Source organism: Colias croceus, chromosome 14 (assembly GCF_905220415.1).
Source record: "Colias croceus chromosome 14, ilColCroc2.1".
NCBI classification, from domain to species: domain Eukaryota; kingdom Metazoa; phylum Arthropoda; class Insecta; order Lepidoptera; family Pieridae; genus Colias; species Colias croceus.
Window position 1 is genome coordinate 1,643,572 of NC_059550.1, and position 24,039 is coordinate 1,667,610.

At 32.6% G+C, this 24,039-nt stretch overlaps 2 protein-coding genes across 2 annotated transcripts in view; one reads left to right on the plus strand and one right to left on the minus strand.

The window, feature by feature from the left end:
- The first annotated feature begins 3,148 nt into the window (after positions 1–3,148).
- Positions 3,149–24,039, plus strand: part of LOC123697323 (connectin-like) — an 80,252-nt gene continuing 59,361 nt past the window's right edge. Inside the window, exon 1 of the mRNA XM_045643794.1 lies at positions 3,149–3,190. The gene's annotated coding sequence lies outside the window, so the exon portion shown is untranslated. The remainder of the gene's footprint in view (positions 3,191–24,039) is intronic.
- Positions 11,049–13,350, minus strand: LOC123697540. Its single transcript, XM_045644085.1, has 2 exons — positions 13,344–13,350; positions 11,049–13,035 (listed from the first exon to the last, which is right to left on the minus strand). Exon 2 carries the CDS (start codon positions 13,032–13,034, stop codon positions 11,049–11,051), a length of 1,986 nt encoding a protein of 661 aa, XP_045500041.1. The 5' UTR covers position 13,035; positions 13,344–13,350.

Sequence of the window (24,039 nt, forward strand, 5' to 3'; positions counted from 1 at the left end):
GAAGCGAACGAGAGGGGCAAGGGGGTGTTTCGTCGTCCATCCGATAATGAATAGAACATAGACTTACAAATGTTAGGAGAGTACAATAAAAGTTTAAAAAATCATTTAAAAATAATTTATTGCGTTATGCCAAAAGTCGTAGAACAAATGTTGTTACTTATGATGTTAGCTATCTTGTCCTGCGAGGTTGCTGGTGTTTTACAAGTAACCCTGTATAGATTAAAATTATAGAACATTCATGTTTTTACTACCTATAACTACATAGCATACAATAATAATTATTAATTCACGAAATGAACGTAAAGTATAAACTATATGCAAAGTCACTTTCCGCCATCTCTATGTCTTTACACATTATTATTTTATATCTTTAAAATTACGCAGCAGATTCTGATGAGGTTTTTTTATTAGATAGATTGGTTCTCGAGGAAGGTTTTAGTTTTAGACCAAGCAAGTGATGCCGCGGACGGATAGCTAGTATTTATATTGTGCTACATCTCTGCCAAGTAACATCAAAAACCGTTCAGTGATTTTTACTTGAAAGAGTAACAAACATACATCAATGCATTATTACTTCTAGTAGGAAGTTGAATATTCAAAGCTATAATTGCACTAGAGTTCAATATTTATCTAAAATTACTACTGAGTTAGATTCCATGAACTGCAATACGAATCGTGTACCTATTTAATTGAAATACCAATGGCATTAATATTACAGTTTTGATTGCATTCGCAATTAATTCAACGCAACTTGTACGGAATACCTATTAGATTTACGTCAATCTGTAATTATGAAGCCGGTATGATTTAGGTTTCAAATGGAAAAATAGACATGTGATATAATGTTTAAAAAGTTACCTTAATAACAATTGGAATATCATATTATATATTACTAGTTTTCTGCCCGCGGCTTCCCCGCTTTGTCTAAAACCTAATAAGTTATATATTACTAAAACCTTCTTCTTGAATCACTCTATCTATTAAAAAAATCGCAACAAAATCCGTTGCGTAGTTTTAAAGATTTAAGCATACAAATGGACATAGGGACAGAGAAAGCGACTTTGTTTTATACTCTACAATAGTGGGACACTCTGTATAAAGATGATTCGAACACAAACATTAAGTTTGATATACCTAGAGCTTTAGATTAATATTAAGGAATGAATCTATTCACTTCCTAGTTGTTTAATAAGCTGGTTTAGAACCATTTGATAGCATCAGTAATCTCTTTGATCTGAGTTCACATGAAGCTTGCAACTGGATATGATTTGTTAACCGACTTCAAAAAAAAGGAGGAGGTTATCAATTCGGCCGGTATATTTTTTTTTTTTTTTTTTTATGTATGTACACCGATTACTCCGAGGTTTCTGAACCGATTTACGTGATTCTTTTTTTGTTCGATGCAGGATGGTGTCGAATTGGTCCCATAAAAATTTTATTCGGCTAGGCCCAGTAGTTTTTATTTTATGAGCATTTTTGTCTGTACTCGATGACTTAATTGGAATGTAGCAAGTAACTTTGATTCACTTCCCGGTAACCGATTGAGCTGAAATTTTGTATAAGTGTGTAAATTGGATAGCGATGAAACATTATCATGATATAGAGCTGATTTGATGATGGAATCGGAAGGTGGCCATAGGAACTCAGTAATATATTGACTCAACTTTATCGAGTTTGGGCTCGTTTGATTCGTGTTGAAAATTACACTAAAAAGTATTAAATAAAATTAACTGCGTTAAAAACAACCGACTTCAAAAACGGAAAAGTAAAAAATAAAAAAGATTTGATATTATTAATTACTACATATTATTTAGATGTGCTATTTATTAAATAGGTTTGAAGTCGGTGCCAAACACTAAGCACTTAGTATTAAGCCCGTGCACCGACATCAAACCTATTTAATAAATAGCACATCTAAATAATATGTAGTAATTAATAATATCAAATCTTTTTTATTTTTTACTTTTCCGTTTTTGAAGTCGGTTGTTTTTAACGCAGTTAATTTTATATCTATACTAATATTGTATGATGTTTGTTGAACGCGCTAATCTCAGGAATCGCGAATCCGATTTGATCTCTGCAGCCTCTTGGACTATTTAACAGTTAATTAAAATTTATTTAACTACTAGATAAATGCCTACTAGTTATCGAGGAAGGCTATAGGCTATCATCACGCTAAGACCAAAAGGAGCAATGCGGGTAAAACCGTTGGTACCAGCTTGTAACCATAATTATATCGTCATTCATTCATTCCTTTCTTCATTCATTCACTCAATGTCTCGTTATTATAACATTTATGAAATTCTTCATCAGGAACAAAATTAAAATTCATAAATGTAAACGAAATAAAACACAAGCTGAAACGTCTTCCTCTTTCACGCTAAAACATCAAAACTTCACCACCTTCACAAAATAAATCTCAGTGTTTTAGTGAAACTTTTTAATTCGCTCTGAAAGAATGGAAACTTCATGAATTAAGTTCATTTAACATTCAAAGTGTCGTCACAAAGGAACTAATGTAAATTCGTGTTGCAAGAGATATAGGTCAAAGAAACAGGGACTTAATGTAGTGTGCTGTGATATATTTTTGTTATTTCTTCTTCTGTTGGAATAATCAGTAACTGTTGCTAAGCATCTGAAATTGAGACACGAATGTAATATAAAGAAGATTTGGTTGTTTGAACGAAGTTCAAGTTGTCTTTCAAGTGATATTTTGTAAATAATAGAGCCCCGGTTATAAATACACCTACCTCACGCTCGCGACTTCACCCGCGTTTCTATGTGTTAATACAAGTTACCCTCTATGTGTGTGCTAAATTTCATAAAAATCGGTTCAGCACTTTTTGCGTTAAGAATAACGTCGAACATCCATACATACACACCAATTTTCGTATTTATAATATTAGTAGTACAGAGAGCGTACTACAGTACCTATTCAGGAATATAATACCTATGGACGATAAAAACCCATGGAGGGTTGTCGCGTAAAAACCAGAGGACAGTTCTTTGGTATATTATAATACATTATGTATTTAGATATAAGTTACATATTATGTTATATCGACATGATTTTAAAAGAGCAACTATGGAGTTTCTTGCCGGTTCTTCTTAATTTTTGGGTTTACTAAATGATTTTCTTTTATTTTTCAGGTGAAGAAAAGAAAACGCTTCCAATGTATAGCAGTTAATGGTAAGTAAATACATTACAATAATTTAGAACCAAAAATTGAACACAAAAAACAGTCTTACCAAAAACGTTATGCTAAAATCGGCATAATTAAGCAAAAACATTTTGTCAATAAACATTCAACGATAGGCGGAGGTTTTAAAAATCTCCCAGAAATAGCAGAAAAATCCGGTTTCTAAAAATATACCGTTCAAAAAATCTCACTCGTATTAAAATGTATATTTTGACTATATTTCTGCGCCCGCATAGTCAAAGAAAAACCCGCATACTTCCCGTTCTAGTGGGTTTTTAAGGATAAAACCTATGCTATGTCCTTCCTTAGATCTCAAGCTATCTCTGTATCTTTAAAGTAAATCCATGCGGCACTTTTTGAGATTAGCCCGGACATAGGTACATACAGACAAATTCTAAAAACTATATTTTTCGCTTCGGTATCTATTGTAGATCACGCCCCAAGTATTCTTAAAAAAAAAAAATCAATGTAGGTACAGTTTTGACTTTCCTACGATTTTGTTATACCTAATCTATATACTTAATATTACAAAGCTGAAGAGTTTGTTTGTTTGTTTGAACGCGCTAATCTCAAGAACTACTGGTCCGATTTGAAAAATTATTTCGGTGTTGGATAGCCCATTTATCGATGAAGGCTATTATAGGCTATATATATCATAACGCTAAGACCAACAGAAGTAGAGCCACACGGGTGAAACCGCGGAGCGTAGCTAGTAATAATATGTATATGTATAGATATGTAGGTATATGTGTGTAATCACTACATAGTATAAAACAAAGTCGCTTTCTCTGTCCCTATTCCTTTGTATGCTTAAATCTTTAAAACTACGAAACGGATTTTGATGCGGTTTTTTTGTAATATAGAGTTGATTCAAGAGGAAGGTTTTCGTATATAATTTATTAGGTTTTAGACAAAGCGGGCGAAGCCGCGGGCGGTAAGCTGTATGTATAGGTATATATAGATAACATTCGCATTTATTGTGACAGCTGAAGCTAACAATATAATTGAGTGAACAATTTCATACGCGAAACTGAGTAACAATTTCCATTCAATTTACATACGTTTTAGACATTTGGAACGAGGACACGAGTTAATTGAAATCTCTAATAGAAATAGTGTTTATAGGTACGTTATTATCGTTGGTATATTATGTAGGTAATGAATACCTATAATGTTATTGTTATTACTATGTATAATAATATTATAGTTATAGATATCGAAATGGTGCATTTACACATCGTGAATTTTTCATAGCTTTGCCGCAGATTTCAAAATAGTTACTAACATTACCTACTTGCTAAATCAAAGGAATTTGAACCACTGGGCGCTACTTTTATACCTTTAGTCATTTTAGCTGTTTTATTTAGATACCTATAAAAAATTATTATAGTTCGAAAGTTTTAATATTAAAGGCACGTGATAGAAGATACCTGCAGAAAGCGTTTTGCTTAAGCTTACGTATTGTAAAAAGCTTTTTATCATCATAATATAGATAGATACTATACCCAAAGTTGTTTCATCGTTTTGTAATTAACATCTGAACATCCTTAGGTATAACTTGCCATTAATTGGCAAGATATCAACATCGTCGCCTAACTCTATGACGTGACGCTATTGCCATGACGCGACCTTGAAATTTTACTCCCAACGCGCCTAAAGAAGTTTTTCACTTCAAAAAGATTAACGAAAAATTCGCCCACATACACAATTAACAAATTGAAAAATCGCCGCAATCAGTACGAGTCAGAATACAAGAACCACTCCTTCAATAAGCTTTCAAAAACCTAATGGAAAATGAATCGCAAGGGAACGAACTGTGTGATTGATGGAAACGTTACAAATTTATAAACTAGGTACAGTATTTTTTTTAATAATACGATTATAAGCGTGTTAGAAATCTAGTAAGATTATTAAAGAATATAATTCTGCAGACCTGTATGACTGTATGACTTTATGACTCTCACGGTACATAATAAATGCCTAGAGCCTAATTTTAGATCGACCCTTGTCCTTCCTAAACATTATATTTTACAAATCATATCCTTTTCTAAGAATATTTCGCCTTTGGCATTCTGTATATTAAAGTTATTTTCCATCAATATTCAAATAAACCAGTAACATATTCCGTATCTTGTTTTCTTTGCGAATAACATTACAGGAATACGATTTTATTTGATTTATACGTTGCTATTGTCTTAAGTATTTTTACAGTTACATTTTTGGAAGCTTGTAGCTTCCAGTCATGCCTTGGGGAAATAACATATAAGGTTAAATTCTATGGATTTATACCTACTATGTAGGCTTTAAGGAAAATTATTGGATTGTGTTTGTTAGAACCTGCTTGTTATATTTGCGTGATTATTATGGAAATTATAATATTAATTTATAGGTAGATACGTAATAGGTAAATTAATCTGGTTCAAATATTGATGGGTTTAGATTTTAGGTTACTTTTCTAAAGCGTTTCGATGTTTCAAAGTTTTTCACATCGACTTCAAAAAAAGAGGTTTTCAATTTGCCTTCTTTTATGTTTTGGGTCTATTACCCCAGTACTTTCGATAGAGTGAATTTATTTTGATAATTCTTTTTTAATTTGAAAACTGCCATGGTATATCAGACAATATTATGTATATACAATATTATGTATACAATCGATTTTTTGTTTTTTATTAAAAATAATATTTACAAATGAAAACAGTACCTAATTTATGAAATACAATAAGTACCTACGCTAATACTTATGACGACAAAAGCTATAAAACCTTATCACATTTATGACAAAACCACAGGCACCATAAATATTCGGACCTCAATAAGTAATTAACACTTACGACACTAAGTAATTTAGTGCATTCTCCATCTAGTTTCTAGGTCGAGAGACTTGGAACATTTCCAAAGGGAAGACAGAACTTGAACAAAAACTATTCATAGGGAACGTTTTTAAATCCTTCCTTGTTTTACATTGAGTCTACATGTGGGTAGATGTAAATTGTACGGGGTGTCTGTATTTTTGTAGGTCTATGTAGATATAGAGCTGTTGAAGTATAGACGTGGTTATTATTTTTATAGCAACATAATATTATAGGATTGCAATGGTTCAGGTTTAAATAGGTAGGTATATAAAATTATGTAGGAACATAGGTACCTAGGTTAAAACAATGTACCTATCATTCCAAAAAACATGTTAATAATGTACCTACCTATTAGCCTGTTTAACAGCTTTTCAAATAGATATTTTTCATGCATTTAAAGTTTATTTAAAGTAGGTTATAACAGCCAGATTTAACTAACTGAACATAATATGAAGAAGCAATGAGTCCGGCCAAAAAATACCTACAATAAAATTCTTTCAAACAACATACCTAATATTTAGAGGACAATAATTCTTGAACTAAGCACGGTATGGCGTAGAATGGTATTCCTGGCATATGTAGAGACCTAAATCATACAAACAACCAGAATATTAAGTTAGGAACATTATGCAAGCACTGAATTTCAACATAACTTTAAGTTAACGCATGTTATATTAACACATCTGTTATTTTACTAAATAAGTTAGTTTCTAACATTCAGCTTAGGTTTATACTGGAATGGAAATTGAAATGTTTATTTGAGATTTAAACAAAATATTTTTTACTATAAATGCTACATTGTTATTATTTTTCTTTATCTCTTTGCTTGTTAGAATTTTCGAAAATACGCTGTTTTTCATTGTGTTTCGACGGATAGATTCATCGTTCATAAAAAGTAACTCGGTCTTTCTTTAGAAATGTAACCATTTACGTAACGGACGTTTTTCTTTTGGTAATAATTACTTAATATTTCCATACTTAGATCTTTTGTTTTTAAATGGGTTAGTCACTACAGTCCCTATTAGTTTTAAAGATTTAAGCATACAAAGGGGTAGATATGCTTAAATCTTTAAAACTACGCAATGGATTTTGATGCGGTTTTTTTTAATAGATAGAGTGATTCAAGAGGAAAGTTTTATAATATAATTCATTAGGTTTTACACAAAGTGGGCGAAGCCGCGGGCGGGAAGCTAGTTATTAATATTCTGTCATTAATAATATTGTTTACCCATTTAAACTATATTTTCGTTAACACAGTTAACACACAAATAGGCCTGCAATAAACAAAATTAGCATTTAAGCCATCCAACATTTGACTCCAACAAAAGTAGATATTCGCATGTTTTCAGAAACATGAAAATTATTGTGCAGTTTGAAATGTTGGACCACAACGATATATTTGATTGTAATAAAAGCTTTTCAGTCTATAAATGAAGCCATGGAGATAAACTCGATACGTAAATTGTTTAAATGCGTTCCGGTTTTTTATAAAGATAGTGTAGGTATCGCTCGATTTATTTTGGAAACTCCTGTAAATTTAATTAACAAGACCAAGAGTTATCTTGACTGATTAAATGTTAAAGAGCTTAGTGATTAGTGAAAAGTATTGTGCCTAATTAGAGTAAGAAAAATAATTTTAAAAAATATTGATTAAATTTGATTATACCTACCTACTCATGGTAAACATATTAATTTTGGTTAATTAAAAAATAAGAACACTAAGATTCAGCATTGTACTGCCTAAAAACTTATTAGATATGTATTAACGTAGGTTACGTAGGTACCTATGTACGTTTGGAGACATAATACCTCTAAAATTGTATAAAACGTTTCCAATTATTTTCTTACAAACACTTATATAATTTATTTAGTAGATAAGTATATAATTTGTAAACCATAACACACTGATTGAAAAATAAGCGCTTCCACCGCTGCCATCAATATAACCCTGATATAACATAAATTATATTAAAATACAATATCCCATGTAATTCCCAGGACATCAATTTATCCCAATAACTAGATTAATTTACTTTAACCATTTATTTGTTGCCTCAATTTGTGATACGCATCACTTCACACGATTTCCGCTCAAACGGAACATCTCATAAAAAATATTTTAACAAAACAATTCTGTTGAAACTACGCCATTTTTTTGCTGTTATTTTTTATGTTTTTTACGGCTGAGCGACACATGTAAAATAGGTTTCGTTTTAGGTTTTGTTTTGCGTGTTGCGTTCATTAATTGTTTCCGTGATTTATTCTCTCAGTAGTTACAGTTGCTGGTTGCATACTTTATTCGATTGTCCTTTTCATTTGTTAAACTTTAAAGCATTCATAATACAATTGAAATTTTAGATTAAATAACACTGTGGTTTGTTAATTAATATTGCATGATTAATCGGAAAATCTTCCTTCTAATATTATAAAGAGGAAAGGTTTGTAATGTATGGTTGTATGTATGGTTTTCACGCATAAACTACTGGACCGATTTCAAAAATTCTTTCACCATTAGAAAGCTGCATCTTCACTGAACAACATAGGCTAGGTTTCATCCCGGAAATCCCACGGGAACGGGAACTATGCGGGTTTTTCTTTGAAAACGCGGGCGAGGCCGCAGGCGGAAAGCTAGTGTATGATAAATTCCTAGAGTCATGTTTACCCTGAGTTCCGTTTAAAGAAAGTAATTAGGTACATATATCAAGTTCTTTGCGAAATACTGTGAAATCCCTTACTGTCAGTTAGTTACCAAAATAACTATTTACACGTCCAAACCAACCTATCCTTTGTTTCCACACATAATCACACCTTCTATAAATAACTAACCTCAATCATACCTAACCTCTATATTTAGCAAATGATCTCCCAACACAAGTATGACCCAATTCGCAGGCGAATGCACAACTATGCTGAAGATTGTTTAATGATGTCAGCTTGAATGGAGTTATCGGGAATAATTTGCGGTTGATTCGTTTCAAAAGAGGACAATGATTTTGACAGGAGATTGACTTTTGAGTGGTCCTATTTATTAAATACTATGGCTGGTATCGCCGGCTTCGCTACATCTATAATATATAATCCATTTTGAATCCACCTGAAAACACAAAAAATTTCATTAGAATTCGTTCATCTGTTTAGGAGGGGACCTGTGGAAAAACGCCACATGTAAGAATTGATTTTTTTTATTAAGCCTGTATTTGACCCGACTGTTGGAATATAGGTACCTACCTACCTATATTTATTCAAAATGTTACTAGTATCGGTGCTATGGTTTTAATGTGAAACAATACAAAGAGATAAGACGTCCGCGTCAGTCTAATAACAAAAAATAATACAAATAAAAGTTATTATTACCCACGTATACCACGCTTGTTGCTTTCCATCAGGTGAAGCGATTGTCAAATGCTTGCCTAATTCTGAGTAATAAAAAAAAAATTATTATTTATCTTATTTGGAGCTATTGACTGAAACAAACTTTCATAAGTATAAAAAACATACATACAAGAACTAGGCAGACCTTGGTTATCAAATCATATAAATTTGATTCACACTATTGGAAAAAAATACATATTGAATGTGTTGGTAAAGCAGGTAAAGACCCTGTCTGTTATGTTGAAGACTAAATTCCCTTACTGAAAAAGAAATTGTGTGTTGACGGGTATTTCTTCAATCATTTTCATATATGCTGCGAATATAAATTATGTTTATTTAAACGTTTATATACATTTATAGGTACCTAAACTAAATCTTATAGTTAGGTATAATGAATAGGTAACTTGATTTATGCACACTTCTACGCCCGAAAAGTTCGCCATAGATCGGGCTTTACATACCTACCTGTTTTTAAAGCAATATTTCGCACGGGCAGTCACCAAATAGCATAGGCATACCTACCAATGATTGCTTTAAGCGGGTCTAATGTGACACGGATATATCTCCCCCGGTCATATAGTATTTAACACGACGTGAGGGCAAACGGTCCCTCGGACCTCACTTCGCGACTTTCATGGCCGCACAAACTATGTAGATATGTAATAAGTGGAACAGACAAAAACTGGCGGAAAAAATCTCATAATCGGGTTAAATTTCCAACAGTATATCTAATAATATAGATTGTAAAGAGAGCACCTACTGTACAGTAATATGTTTATTCATTATTCAAATACATATTTTTAACCAACATTTCAAGCTGTCAGGCAGGTCATACGTCCAATATTGCCTTAACCGTGTCTAATGTGACACGGATATAATTTCGGTCATCACGGTCACAAAGTATTAACAAACTCAAACATAAACATTATTCACAGAATATATAAACATAAGGGTTAGTAGGAACAGTTACACGTCCATTTAATATTCACATAGTAGGGGAGCGGGGGGCACGTTGTTACAATTTTTCGATAGTTGTTAATATGACAAAAGCTATCAAATAAATTATACATTTGATAACTTGTAATGTTAGTATGTCTATTTAGCTATGGAAATATGACTGAAAAATTATTAAAATTTATGTATTTTTTTCACAATGGAGAATTTAACTAAACAAGTAGATTGTAACATCTTACCCCGGAATTGGGGCTAGTTGTTACATCATCGGGGCACGATGTTACGGTAGATAAATGAACAAAATCATCAGTGATATATATTTGTTTATTAGTATTTCAAAACGATATAAACAATAGAGATCACTTTATACAGTCTTCTAACATTTATGAGTAATTATAATATCTATTATGGTAATTATTTAAGTTTTTTTTGGTAGAAAATCACTTTGGCAGGAACATTTTTAAATCTTATATAAAAACACAGACTTAGGCTGCAAATAACAATTTGTAGTAATTAAATTATTCACTTCCACTTCTTAATAAGTTATTTTAATAAACTTTTGGCAAACTAAAATACTTTGGATTCTAACATTTTTAATGCACTTATATTATAGAAAGATATATAGTAATTTTTATAGAGGTAGGTAACAATATCACACACAAATATTAAATCAGTCTTCATCAGAATTGCAATTAATGCAAATGAATGAGCAAACATTCCCCGTTACACATTTGACATGGGCCCACATTTTGCATTCTAAACATTCTACCCAATCTTCTTTTATCGAGGTGCTATAACTTTCGCTACACACTAAACAAAACCATTCATCAGTATCAGAATCTGAATCGGAAACCAAAATTTTTTTCTTCACCTTTTCTTTTCCTTCTTCGCTCATTTTCGAGGACTTTCCTTTACCTTTTCCTTTTCCTTTACCTTTGCCTTTGCCTTTTCCTTTAGTTTTGTCACACGTTTTTTTGGTCTTTGCCAGTTTTTCTTCATACTCTCTTTTTAATGAGTCTTTTTCAGGTGTGTCGGTTAGCACAGTGGATTTGCGTTTACGACGACTGTTGATAGATTGTTTTCGAGCTACTGCTTTAGGAAAGGGTCTTATTTTTGAAGGTGAAAAATTTTCAAATTTACTTTGTATACCAGATGGACCTGGTATCGACAATTCTATTTCATTTTCTTTTTGAGTCAGTGATGTAGTCAAACATTCTGTATCTTGCGAACTAACGGGATTTGGACAAGGTGAAATAGGAATATTTTTAGTAGTGTCAGGAATTGGATTTGTTGCTGTTTCTATTGCCTGTATGATTTCAGTGGTGCTTATGTTCAGTTGAGGTGTAGAATCTAACAATTCTGGATTTTCCAGGTCTAGTGTCAAATTGGAGATGTTCTGCGAAGTCATGGGACAATCTGTTTCAGGATTAGGGCGATCAGTGACATAAGAAGGCGAAAAGTCACTGTCTTGAAAAATGTCAGGATTGAAGGGCCATATCCCTGTTGATCTGAATCCACTCATGATATTTGCAGGATTTAGGGCCAAAGGCAGTGAATCTTTCACCACGGCAGGAAGATCATGAATCGTCATGGTTTTTCCTGGATGATTATACATCCAGGCAGTCTGTGTTCGATTAAGGTGGTTTTTAAAAGGACCATAAACTCCTACATCTAATGGTTGTAAATTGTGAGAGCAGTGCGGTGGAAATGACAGCATGATTATGTTGTTTATTTTGGCTTTCTCAACGACATGAAAATTTACGTGTGAGCTATGGTTATCCAAAAGGAGCAGAACGGGCTGTTCAGCAGAAGGCTTGACATGTTGAATGAAATGATCCATAAATTTTAAAAATTCTACTTCTGTCATCCATCCCGAAGAATTTCCCGCTCCAATCGCATCTACTGGTCCAGTACGAAGAAAAAGATCCGTGTATCTCATTCTGGGAAACACGAACATCGGTGGAACTGAATTCCCAGCAGCATTTATGGCACATGCAAGAGTAATAAGTGTCCCTCTTTCGGCAGATGTGATCGCACCGACCTGTTTTTGACCCCGGGCAGCAACTATTTTTTTAGGCTTCTGTACCGTCGTGACACCTGTTTCGTCAACGTTCCATATTCTTGAAGCAGTGAATTCATATTTTTGGAACAAGCCTTGCAGTTTGTCAAAAAAATCTTTAACGTTGGTTTTGTTGAACGATGTTGCTCTACTCAAAGATGTAGCTTCTGGTGTTCGTAGAGATAGTTGAGGATTTCTATCCATAAAACTTTTAAACCAGTCCGGCCCAGCCGTATTATTTTTATGCCAGCTGGGGGGAATATTTTTTAAATCGAGTTTTAGAGCACATTGATAAGCTAGTTTGCGTACTTCTGTTGGTAGTAAACCAAAATATATTTCTGAACTTTTGAGTAGATAAGAAGCTAATTTATGTTCTGTTTCTTCTGAGAATACCAATCTAGGTTTAACGTAACCCAAAGAACAACTTTCGTTGTTTTTTGTTTTTCTGACATACCTGGATAAGGACATCGGACACAAATTAAACATCTCGCTTGCTTTACGAATGCTCGTTTTATTCTGCAGTACTTCTGCTGCAGCAGATTCATAAACTTCTTTACTAGTTGTACCTCTTTCTGTTTTTCTTTTATAGTTTCTCATTCTGGAAAAAACAAAAAATACGTAGAATTTTTAAAATAAGAAAACGAACAGTACAATACCAGATAAGGTAATATTTTTGGGGTAAGTTGTTACATGTAACAACTTACCCCAAACAATTGTAACTACTTGCCCCATGGCACGTTTTTTAATATAAATTGAAGTCATTATTAATGGATATCGATAATAGAATAAAACAATATTTTAAATTAAAGGTAGATATATTATGAACGTTCAAGGTTAAAATTTTTGACAAAATAAAAAGTATAGTCATCAGGAATCAAAAATTTCGTAAAGGATTTTTTTACTTACTTGGTTGAAATCGGGACACACGCACACAACCTAGCAGCTCAGCGCTTGGCAGGTCACTGATTGTTTTTATATAATGCACGATATTATAAGAAAACAAATGAGTCTAATTATGTCCATCAAAGAGTTTAAAATCCCGGTAAAAAACGCGTGTAACTTCTTACCCCTGTAACAACGTGCCCCCCGCTCCCCTACCTACCTTATTTTTTCAACCTATATTTCACGAGGGTTCTTCAAATAGCCAGTCATATCCATCGGGTCCAATCGGCAGCGTTGGGCTAAATGTGAAATGATCGGCCATCATTGTAGATGTTTATTCGTAATCGCCAATGGAGACAAACATCGACGCGTTGGGCCAACGCTCTCGATTGTGAAGAAGGGCCATTATGGGACACGGATATTTTCCACAGGTCATAAAGTATTTAATACGACGTCAGGGTAAATGGTCACTCGGACCTCAGTTCGCGACCTTTATGTTTGCTATAAATAAAAATAGCTATTTGGTATTAGTATTAAGCTTGCCTAAATATTTAGGTGTAGGTTTGAATGAACATAGTCGAACTATTCAGCTAAAAATAAAGTTAATATTTCTTTGGGTATGTAGGTATACGATAATTTTTAACTGCTTAATTTCCGAAACATTCCATAAAAATACTACCTACTCTTATTTCTCTACAAATTCGGGTGATTTTGTTTTATTATAGGAATAAATATATTACAAGCACACGTTTTAACCTACTTTCATTTAATAAATACATAACACAAATACTAAACAACAAAATAACAATATCAACGCAATAATTATTTCACCTACATTAACAGACTAACAGGGCATAATATACAATATACCTACATACATTCTACTTTAATTATAAAACCAAAACTATGCAGTATATAAATGGTCTGGCTGCTTCCCAACAGAGGTGTGCAATACTGGAGCTTAAGGGTGAACGTTGACATCTTCCAATATTGGCTACTTTGAATATTTATATTCTGGTGTATACTGGGACTTCATAAATGTTGAATATTGTTGTTTGATTCGAGTATTATGTTCTGTTGTCATTTAATAATAATTTATGGAATTCGTCGGTCAATGGCTTTGTAGCGCGCGTCAGAGTCGTCGCTCTGATGGTCTTACTGCGTAATAGGTAGCACCTACAGCACATTTCGACATCATAGGGCGTCAGGTCCTGACGATGACTGATGTAAAGGTAGTTGTTACTAAGTAAATAGAATAAAGCCTGTGTGTATCAATATATTAGTTAAATTATTCTGAATACTTATTTTTAAACGATTTTCACTATAATATTATGTAGGTATAATTTTAGATCTATTAGTACAGTAAATACCTATTGAGTAAAATCGGGTGAAAATACTTCATACAGATGTTTCACAAACGAATTAACATTTTCTTGCATAACTTTAATGTAAGCATATAGGTACCTATTTTCATCCGTGCGCAAAGCGGGGCTGGGGTTTCATGGTTGACAATAATTTACGAATGAAATAATAACGTTTCAATGTTTTAATTATGCATGAAAATCGTTTTAAATCAGCCTGTATCCTACTAATATAATCTTTTTATTTTTTACTTTTCCGTTTTTGAAGTCGGTTGTTTTTAACGTAGTAATTTTTATTAGAAACTCAGATCACACTCGTTGATAGTTCGTATGCATAAAACATAAAAAAGAAATCCCTAATTTAAACTGGAGCAATTATTAAAACAATTCTGCCGAGAGCCCCCTTCACCCAAAACCGAGGCGTGACGTCGCACGTCTTGCTGTGTTTTCTAAAACGCTATGCAAATACGTTACAAGCACTCGACCCTATTGTTTCCTCTACGTTTGCGAATTCAATTTTGAACTAAAACATGGTAAATAAATTAGAAGGATTGAATTGCGTGTGTATTATTTACCTCTAAATTGACTGATCATGAAAATATGAACTTTGGTGACCGATAAAGGTTCATAGGACGAACATAAATTATTTCATTGTAGGTAGTACCTAACTGCAAAAAAATTCACCCATCCAATTTATGACCGCGCCAACTGGTGCTTCACCTTATTTTTAATTAATAATTGTTTTAGGTACCTACAGGTAGGAAATAGTAACATTATCACAGACTTTCAACTCTCGTACGGTTCATGAGATACACAATAATGAGTAATGACATACGGACAGACGGATAGGCAAACATACATAACAGACTACCTACGTGTAGTCTTACTAATAGGATCCCATTTCCTGGTAGGTAGGTACCTACGGACGCTTAAAAATTAATTTTAAAATACAAACTCATTATAATACATTATTAGATACCTATTAACATAAATGAGACAAAAATGTATTTAAATTATTTCTCAATATTATTTTTTCTCTATTGGTAGAAAATATCAAATTTCAAAATCTTATGCAACCAATAGAATTCTTTTTAAATTTCTCTTAATAAATTCTTGAATTTCCATTGGTTATAAATTATAAACCAATGATGATGAAGCAATTTTTTAATAAAAAAGGGGCGGAGCTTATCCACTTATTGATTGGCTTATTGATCGATCAATTTCTATCAGTGAATGCTTTCTCTTTCTATCACTTGTAAGCTGCCTATACGCCGCGCTGTGATTGGTTGCAATTAATCAAAGCTGCATTTTGATTGGCTGAGTATTGACCAATTACACGTAAAGAAGGTAAGCCGCGTGTACGCAGATTATTATTGATTGGTCAATTTAGAACCAATAGCGTACAAATTCGTTCATTGGTCGAGATGCGTAGACGCAAGGCTGGTATAAAAAGGTAATATTTTATCTTAACATTTTTTAAAATAACCAATCAAGTGAATTTATCATTAGAAGTGTAATATTTTTGTCTTAATAAGATTATTATTGAGCATTTTGATGACCTATTTTTTTTGGGCGTTTAATCTAAATTGTTCTAAATTGGTTATACCTAGGTATAGGTAATATTATTATCTATGTAGTGTTATAAAGTGAAAGTGTTATTTTTATAATTTCACTTTGAAAGTGAAAGTGAAAATGATAAAAATAAAACTGATTAAGTATGTAGGTAACTAGGTACCTATGTTTATTGTTTTGTAGGTTAATCTTGAAGTGCTTTCTGATCCGATCATGAAAATTATTTCACTTATAGTTAGGTAACTACACTGATTAGGATTGAAAAAGATTGCTGTAGGTAGTAGCTGCATCATATAATAGATATCTATTATTTGAAGTAGGTACGTACACATAGGTATCTATTATTTATATACTTACCTAACGATACCTATATATATTATATTATGTAGTTTGATACCTGATGCAGGATTATTCCGAGATGCTGTTGTTTTTCCTTTTACTACGCGGACGAAGCTGTGGGCAACAGCTAGTTAGCTATAGATATAATAAATTGGACAAATCTCCCCGATTTCAACAAACTGCTAACTCAATGGAAACAAATTACCCAAATACACGGAATTAGTATCAATCAAATAAAATAAAGATGTTATTCCGACAAAATGACGTTAACGATCCAACTAATGATTGATTGCTTCATCGTATTATTTATTATTTCAAGGGATAATGTAGGGTAATTGCGCCAGTTTGCGTCCACTTAGTGCAGTTGGAAAGTTTGAAGGAGAAAATAAAAATGTTCCAGAACAAATTTCAACGCAAAATTTATGTGACGTGTTCATTACATAGTCTATTTTAAGATTTACTTTCGATTGTGTTGGAAATATTATGTGGTTTTTATTTATCTAGACAAATAGCAGAATTAGGCGTTTTACCCAGTTCGCGTCCAAAAATTCCAATTTGCGTCCACCTGTGGACCAGTTCGCGTCCACCAGCTTAGAAAAGGAATTAAGAATGTATTGGGTAATATTTTATCAGATAAATGCAAATAATAATTAGATTTTAATGAATTATTTATTTACGAATATAGCTATAGATATAATAAAAACCGGCCAAATGCGAGTGGGACTTGCACATCGAGGCTTCCGTATTAACCTGTTTTTTTTCGTATGTTTTAACTGTAAATGATTATTTTTTTCAATGTTTCCCTTATTTGTGCTATAAGACGTTGCTTCGTACCAATTTTCAAGTGTCTGTATTCAGCATCAATTCAATCTGCTGATTTCAGTTGCAATTCAGCGAAAATTTGCAGCATAAACGGCTGTATCTTTTGCTTATAAGTTTGATTTTTTCACTGCTTCAAGGGACTGTAGATTTGAGTATTCAGCTTTATACCTCCACGCGTTACTGAGAAAAAGGGACTTGACAGAAAGAAAGACCGGCAGACGGACATACAGACGGACGGATATCGAATTGATGATCAAGTCTCATTCACAGAATACCCCTTATAAAATGAAAAAATAGCATCAAAATTTGCTAATTTGAATGAAAATTTAAATTATCAACTTGTGGTCTTAGTCAAAAATTTACAATCTATTTTAAATTACATATTTTAACAAACAATTCATTGCTACGTAATGAAAAACAATGTGGACGCAATATGTTCTATTGTTATGCACTATAGTTATATATAGTTTGCGCCCACCGTGGACGCAAAATGGAAGTTGTACAAATTCGGTGTAGTAATTCGCGTCCACCTTATTTTAGCTATTAATTGTAAAAGAAATAAGCTGATTTATAATCCATACTATTCCATGTTTTGTTAGCAAAGTAAAGAAACAGTCACATATTCAAAAATTCACATTTAACAATAAGATACTTACCGTCAAATGCGACGCTGCGCACTATTTTTTTTTCAAAATCCCGCGCGTTTTAGCTCTCTCGTTTAATAGCCAAAATTAAATATTTTTTTTTAATCCGCGGCGGTCCGCAGGCATATTTTGAATATGTGTGCATGTCTCTTATACATTGAGGTATTATCTGAAATTTTTCTTATTACAATTTTACTTAAAGTATACTTATTTTCGTGAATTTTCTAAAAGATGTCCGCAAAATGGACACGAATAGGCAGGTGGACGCGAACAGGCGCAATGACCCTATTATGTATACGGATAACTACGCGAATAAGCTATTATACGAATACCTAACTACCTATTGAGTATTGACCACTGAGTCTAGACGGTTCTAGAACATTCTGCTTTATTTCAATGTTTTTATAGATTTTGATGTACGGATACAGAGTATTGCAAGAATTAGCTTGAATACCTAACTAGCTTGATTACCTATTAATAGCTTTACATTTATGTTTATAGTTTTTTGTATGCAGCTGACTGATTTTGTTTATTTTTACTAGGTACTTACCTACCAATATATTATCATAATATGGACAGTTTTTAAATCAAGGATCTGTGATAATCTTAATATTATATACTCTAAGATGGCAATACAACAATTTCATATTTTAGGTATCTCATAAAAACGTGTTTTTTAAACTGTATTTCTTATCTAAACATAATCAATGGCTGGTTTATTATGATAATTTTCATATTTAATTTAGGTAGGTATATGAAAGCTCAAAAATGTAAGACTCCGATGGATTTTAAATGCGTTTATTGCATGATGTTTTTTCCGACTTCGAAAACTAGAGCAATTGTAATAATCGACTCGTGAAAGAATATAAAAAGCGCTAAATCCAATATGGCGATCCCCTTTTAGAGAATTTCATATTTTTAGCGCGAATTTTACGAATCAGATTTTAGTTTCAGAATTATGAATTTGTTCGTTAAGTACTAATGCTGAATAACGAATATGATTTTTACTAAAACCTCTATGTATAACTTTTAATCAATTTAAAATAGACATGCTATGGACATGACCTATTTTTATGTCAATAAAGTTTTCATTTATTTTTATTTTTTTTTATTACATAGGTACCTACTCTATTTTACAAATAGTAAGTATCACCATTAGGAAGTTTATACTTCTATACTTAATAATATTATATAGAGGAAGAGTTTGTTTGTTTGTTAGAACGCGCTATTCTCATAGGAACTACCTACTGGTCTGATTTGAAAAATGCTTTCGGTGTAAGATAGATCATGTACATAGGTACATGATCTATCTTAGGAGGAAGGCTATACGCTATATATCATCACGTTAAAAACAATATGTTCAGAGTAATGCGGGTAAAACCGCAGGGCATACCTTGTACAATATAATCGTATAGACTACCTTATACCAAGACCAAAACCTACTACCTACCTACCTACCTACCTAGGGTAAGGGTACCTACGCCACATAAGGTTGATCATCTCATGACGTCATACTTTTAGTATGACTAAAAGTATGATACTACAATCTCATCATCATCATCATCATCTGAGGCTCTACAGCCGCGAGTGGGCCTTGGCCTGTATTTTCTTCCAGACATTTCGATCCTTTGCCCGGGTTCTCCAATTTTTCACATCTATCGTTCTTAAGTCCTGTTCCACGCCATCCAACCAACGGAGCTTTGGTCTTCCTCGATTTCTACGTCCATCTGGTTTTCCATCGAGCAGACGCAGAGGAGCCCTGTTGCCGTCCACTACCACTATACTACAATCTACCTACCTAAAATATATTTTTCTTCGCCAATTAGTCCAGTAATGACATGATGAAGCCAAGACTAGGTAAATATTTTCATTTACATTTTTAACTCATCTCGTTAATAACCCTGACATTTAAACTTACCCTTGAAATATAAGCTTTCCAGAATTTTACACACCACCTATTTGCAATGTGAAATACTTAGTTGAATAGAAAACATTGTTTTTCAAGCGGAAACGGGGAGTGAAAGGGTTTCATACAAGAACATGGCCGCAAATAAGCTGCGGGTTGAAAGAAGTCTCATTTGCTAGGAGTGTCTCGTGTTTGCTTGTGCCACGTGCATGTGTTAGAAATAAATTAAAAGATGGAATAGAATATTAGTTATAAAAACCATATTTTTAAGTAAGTTTATTCATAGCCATTTTAAAAACTACCAACGATCCGAAGACCGGGACGAATAAGCAAGAAATTGGAAACTTTTAATGCGTTATTGTACTCTTAATACGCACTGTAGAATGTAGATATGAAAAAGGACTTATCAATTTTATTTATTTAACCCTAGAAGCCTAATCTACGCCTGCGAGGCGTATACGATTTCGAATATCGGATGTCTCTTTTTAACGGTTAAAGCTAGTGCGTCATCCTCTTTAGTTATCTCAGTGGTCAACGGGAGCTAGAGGACGGTGCCTGTATCGTTAAGGTAAGTCCCGCCATTTTTGATTTATCGAAGTGTTGCACGCCTGCGAGACGTATGTTTAGGCTTTGTGTAACTTTCAACTAAATGATGATAAAGATTAAGTGATTTTACTTTTGATTGTTTTTCGTGTATTTTATATCTTTTTTCGACATTGTTTCAGTTATAAATATGTTACGGTCAAATATATTCAATAAAGACGACATTATCACAATTTTCAACGGAGAAGACAGTCCTCACGAGGATTCAGATTCCAAAGTTGAGGATGACCAGATTATCGACGACGTTCAAAGTTAAGACGAAAATTATGAGGTGTCTGAATTCGTTGCGTCATTTCAAGAATCTGAGCCCTCTAAAGAAACTAATCCAACCATGAATGTCAAAATTAGAGTGTATATAAATGTAAAAAATCTGTGTATGGCGGGCACAAGGTGTATTTATGTGTAGTCTATTCCTAAAGTTAATCTAGTCCTCTAAAGACTGGTTAGTTGTAATGTTTGATCTAAAAATATATAATTAGCGTAAAAAAATTGATACTATATAAAAAAAATGTATGTTTTAGTTGATTTTTAGGAAGTTAATATTTTTGTTCCAATTTATGCATATTGATTTTTATGTTGTAACAAGCAACTGTAATTATAGTTATAATTGATAACAGTGTGGTTTTATTTTTAGTTTATTTCCCAAATTCAAATTTCCGCTTTATTAAAACAATAATAATTAAACAATATACCTAAAATAAGGGCTTTTATATGTGTACGCCTCTGAGACGTATATTTAGGCTTTGTGTACGTTCTATATAGATTAGGCTTCTAGGGTTAATTACTTTGACTAGAAAATTGTTTTAACCCATTGAGCCCCAAGCGGCCCGATCGGTCCACGACACAGTAGATTTTCTATTGTGTCTGTGGTTAGGCCTGAGTTATTAAAAGGAAAGGAAGGAACTTTACTATGTGAAATAGTTCAGTAAAGTTTTAATTATATAGAGGAAGATTATGTATTATGAGATGTATTATTATTTGATTTAGGTATTTATTTACAATTTACTTGCATCTAAATTGCTTTAATTTCAATTATTATTTTACCAGTTTCAACAGTTTATCTCTATTGCACTTTAGATACCTATCCATTGTCTAACAAACCTTACTTATTCTACTTTGGTATAATATCGAATTAAATTTATTTACCATTGTAGGTATTCTAATTTATATACGAATAGGTACCTGAAGTTTAGATGTTTGTTGTGGTTTCAGAAATAACATTGTTGAGGACACTTGGGAATTTTCAGTGTAATTTAATGCATATACTTGACTGTAATAAATAGTAATCAGATTTTTATTACGTGGGTGTTTGGACAAAACTTTGTATGTGTTTCTTGATAATGATTTATGGTTGAATTTGATATAAGACACTAACTTAACTTAATAATATTATGGTTTTTAGCACGAAAATAAAGAGCAAGGCTTTTTTAAGATATTTTTCTATTATAAGAATTTTATGTCACAACTTGACAAGAATCAAGCCCAGTCGTGGTCCTTCTAAAATTGATTTTGATAACTAACTACACTTGGCACTAGTATAATACCAATATTTTTCTCACTACCTACACGTAACTTTTTTATTGTTATTTCAATAGCTGTGTAATATGGGGATACATTATAATATAAGGAAGTAATTTTCATTCATATTTTCACCAACAAATTTGATGAACACAAAATTAATAGCAGGGTACTGACATCGTAAAGAAATTTGTAGTTACCAAAAATGCATTAATTTTAATTCGTCTAAAAGTAGATCTATCAATGCTATCTATTATTAAAATTAGGTTATAATTCGCGTCCAAATAAGCTTTAAACGCTTCTAAACATTGTGACATTCGCTGCTTTCAAATCCCCAAAGATTAAAGATCCGAGTAACAGCCAGCCTTGATAAAGTCATTGCCGATCGTTTGGAATGTTCAAATGTCTTTAATATAAGATCTGTAACAGAACACTCGGGGAGCCGGCGATGAAATTTGAACCCTGCTATTTTGTAATAAGAGCTAAATGTGGTTGCGAAACTGTCGGGCGATTATGTAAATAACGCTGTAATGACATAGTCGTTGGTTACGCAGAGGCGAATGTCGGTACTTTTCGGTATGGGAGCCAGGGGAATGATTGTAAAATTAAGGGAATTACGCCGTCCCAATTTCTTATACAAACGCCTCAAATCATGAATTCTTGTTTTGTATTGAGCGTTTTGAATTATGGAAACTTTCGGTATTTGGGTATGGTTATTTTCTACAGTCCTGAAGTGGCAAGCCGTTTTTATTAGGAGTTCTTAGAAGTAATATTTCTAAGAAGACTCTGGAAAATATTTCAAACAATTGAAAACTTCTAATAGTCTATTCCAAGTTTCCAATAGTTAGTATGTGTTCTGTATCATACCATACAGTTACCTAACTACTAAATATATGTAGATTGCAAATTCTTAAATTTTTAAGATTTTTCACCTATTCAATACTTGATTTCATAAATAGCAAGAATTCCCTCTAAATTCACAATCACAATATTCTCCATTTAAAGTGAAACAGAACTAAAATATAATCCGTTATATTCCACTCAATCAAGATAAAAAGGAATAAAATAGAACGCGTTGAAGCGTTCTCGAGTTGAGGTGTCTCAAGCGTCTGCAAAGAAAAGGAAATATTTAACTTGCAGCTGTAGTACTTCGTTCTAAACGAATATACGATATACAAAGTTGTAGATACATACACGTATTGAGGTGAACGTTTTTGAATTTTGATCCATCTTAATATATAATATAAATCTCGTGTCACAATGTTTTTCCTCAATGGACTCCTAAACCACTTAACCGATTATAATAAAATTCGCACACCATGTGCAGTTCGATCCAACTTGAGAGATAGGATAGTTTAAATCTCAAATCGTTTTAGAGAAAGCGGGCGAAGCCGCGGGCGGTAAGCTAGTATTTTTATAAATAACATTAATAGAAACAGAAAATCCAGAAGCCGTAAAATCGTCTTTTACAGAGGAATGATTTTTTTAGCGCATCGCTTATGGATAAATTCAAAATGGTCATTTGGTTTTCGAAAGTTCATTATCCAGGAAAAACCTACATAAAATATGATGGAGGAAAAAGCTACATATTTTAAAACATAATATTTTTTATCACCATTTTCGTCGTGATTTGAGCGACATGATGATGGTAAATAATTATCTGTAAGTAATGCCTAAGTAGGTATGATTATTATTATTTTTATTCAGTGTTTTTAAAGTATCTAATTTTATTAATAAATAAAATAATTAATCACAAAAGCCTAATAATAAGCATCGAAACAGCGTAATGTTGATGGCCAATTAAAAATCAATTTGTTTGAACGATTTATCTTCGTTAATAAGAAATCCGGCGAAGCATAAAGGTCATCGCTTCAAAATAACATTGAAGTTGAAATCTTTGTTGAACATTATTGAATAATTTAATTAGTAAGGAAACAAATAAAAGAGGGTTTGTT

Excerpts from the sequence above, each read along its gene's own strand:
- LOC123697540 (XM_045644085.1), bottom strand. The coding sequence starts at position 13,034 with ATGAGAAACTATAAAAGAAAAACAGAAAGAGGTACAACTAGTAAAGAA.